Genomic DNA, 1,217 nt, shown 5'->3' on the forward strand with positions numbered 1-1,217 from the left:
ATATTATTTATTGAAATATTTGTGCTCTCTTGCAATCACTATTTTCTGGCAATACATTTATTGCATAAATCATGAGTTGGAAATATATACAGAAGTGATACATGCACTGTGAAAGGTATCTGGGGGAAAGACACTGTATTAGATTCAGAAAGAAAAGATCTAATTCCACCACTTGTATAAATTAGTAACTTTTAAGGTTAAAATAAATAATGATTTTAGAATAGTTTTGTGACTCCTAATACAGTAAGAGATGATTTGTAACTAGGGTGACAGCCAAGAGTTCATTTGCTTATTTTGCTTTGTACCTCTCTGCAGGTTTCTGCCATGGGTGACAAGGGAACAAGCAACTACTCAGACGTGACTGACTTCATTCTTGTCGGCTTCAGGGTCCACCCAGAGCTCCATATTCTCCTCTTCCTGCTTTTTCTGCTTGTCTATGCCATGATCCTTCTAGGGAATGTTGGCATGATGGTCATTATTATAACTGATCCCCGGCTGAACACACCAATGTATTTCTTCCTAGGCAACCTCTCCTTCATTGATCTCTTCTATTCATCTGTTATTGCACCCAAGGCTATGATCAACTTCTGGTCTGAGAGCAAGTCCATCTCATTTGCAGGCTGTGTGACCCAGCTCTTTCTCTTTGCCCTCTTCATTGTGACCGAGGGGTTTCTCCTGGCAGTCATGGCTTATGACCGCTTCATTGCCATCTGCAACCCACTCCTCTACACTGTCCAGATGTCAACACATCTCTGTGTTCAGTTGGTGGCTGGTTCCTATTTTTTTGGCTGTATCAGCTCAATTCTTCAGACCAGCATGACATTTACTTTATCCTTTTGTGCTTCTCGGGCCATTGACCATTTTTACTGTGACACTCGCCCACTTCAGAGACTATCTTGTTCTGACCTCTTCATCCTGAGAATGGTTTCTTTCACCTTATCTGGCCTCATTACCTTGCCTACCATCATAGTTATTGTTATTTCATATTTGTACATTGTGTCCACAGTTCTAAAGATACCCTCCACCGAAGGACGTAAAAAAGCCTTCTCCACTTGCAGCTCCCACTTGGGAGTCGTGAGTGTACTGTATGGTGCTGTCTTTTTTATGTATCTCACTCCAGACACATATCCTGAGCTGAGTAAAGTGGCCTCTTTGTGTTACACCCTACTCACTCCCATGTTGAATCCTCTGATTTACTCTCTGAGAAACAAAGATGT

General features: G+C 41.5%; 1 protein-coding gene across 1 annotated transcript; it reads left to right on the forward strand.

Annotated features, from left to right (window-relative positions):
- Positions 1-267: 267 nt before the first annotated feature.
- On the forward strand, positions 268-1,212 carry LOC120861375 (olfactory receptor 9K2; the record flags this gene model as incomplete). Its single annotated transcript, XM_040237012.1, has 1 exon — positions 268-1,212. A coding segment is annotated over exon 1 (888 nt), but the record flags the coding sequence as incomplete, so codon positions are not given.
- Positions 1,213-1,217: the final 5 nt, after the last annotated feature.

The sequence above is a fragment of the Oryx dammah genome, unplaced genomic scaffold, assembly GCF_014754425.2.
Source record: "Oryx dammah isolate SB20612 unplaced genomic scaffold, SCBI_Odam_1.1 HiC_scaffold_11238, whole genome shotgun sequence".
NCBI classification, from domain to species: Eukaryota; Metazoa; Chordata; class Mammalia; order Artiodactyla; family Bovidae; genus Oryx; species Oryx dammah.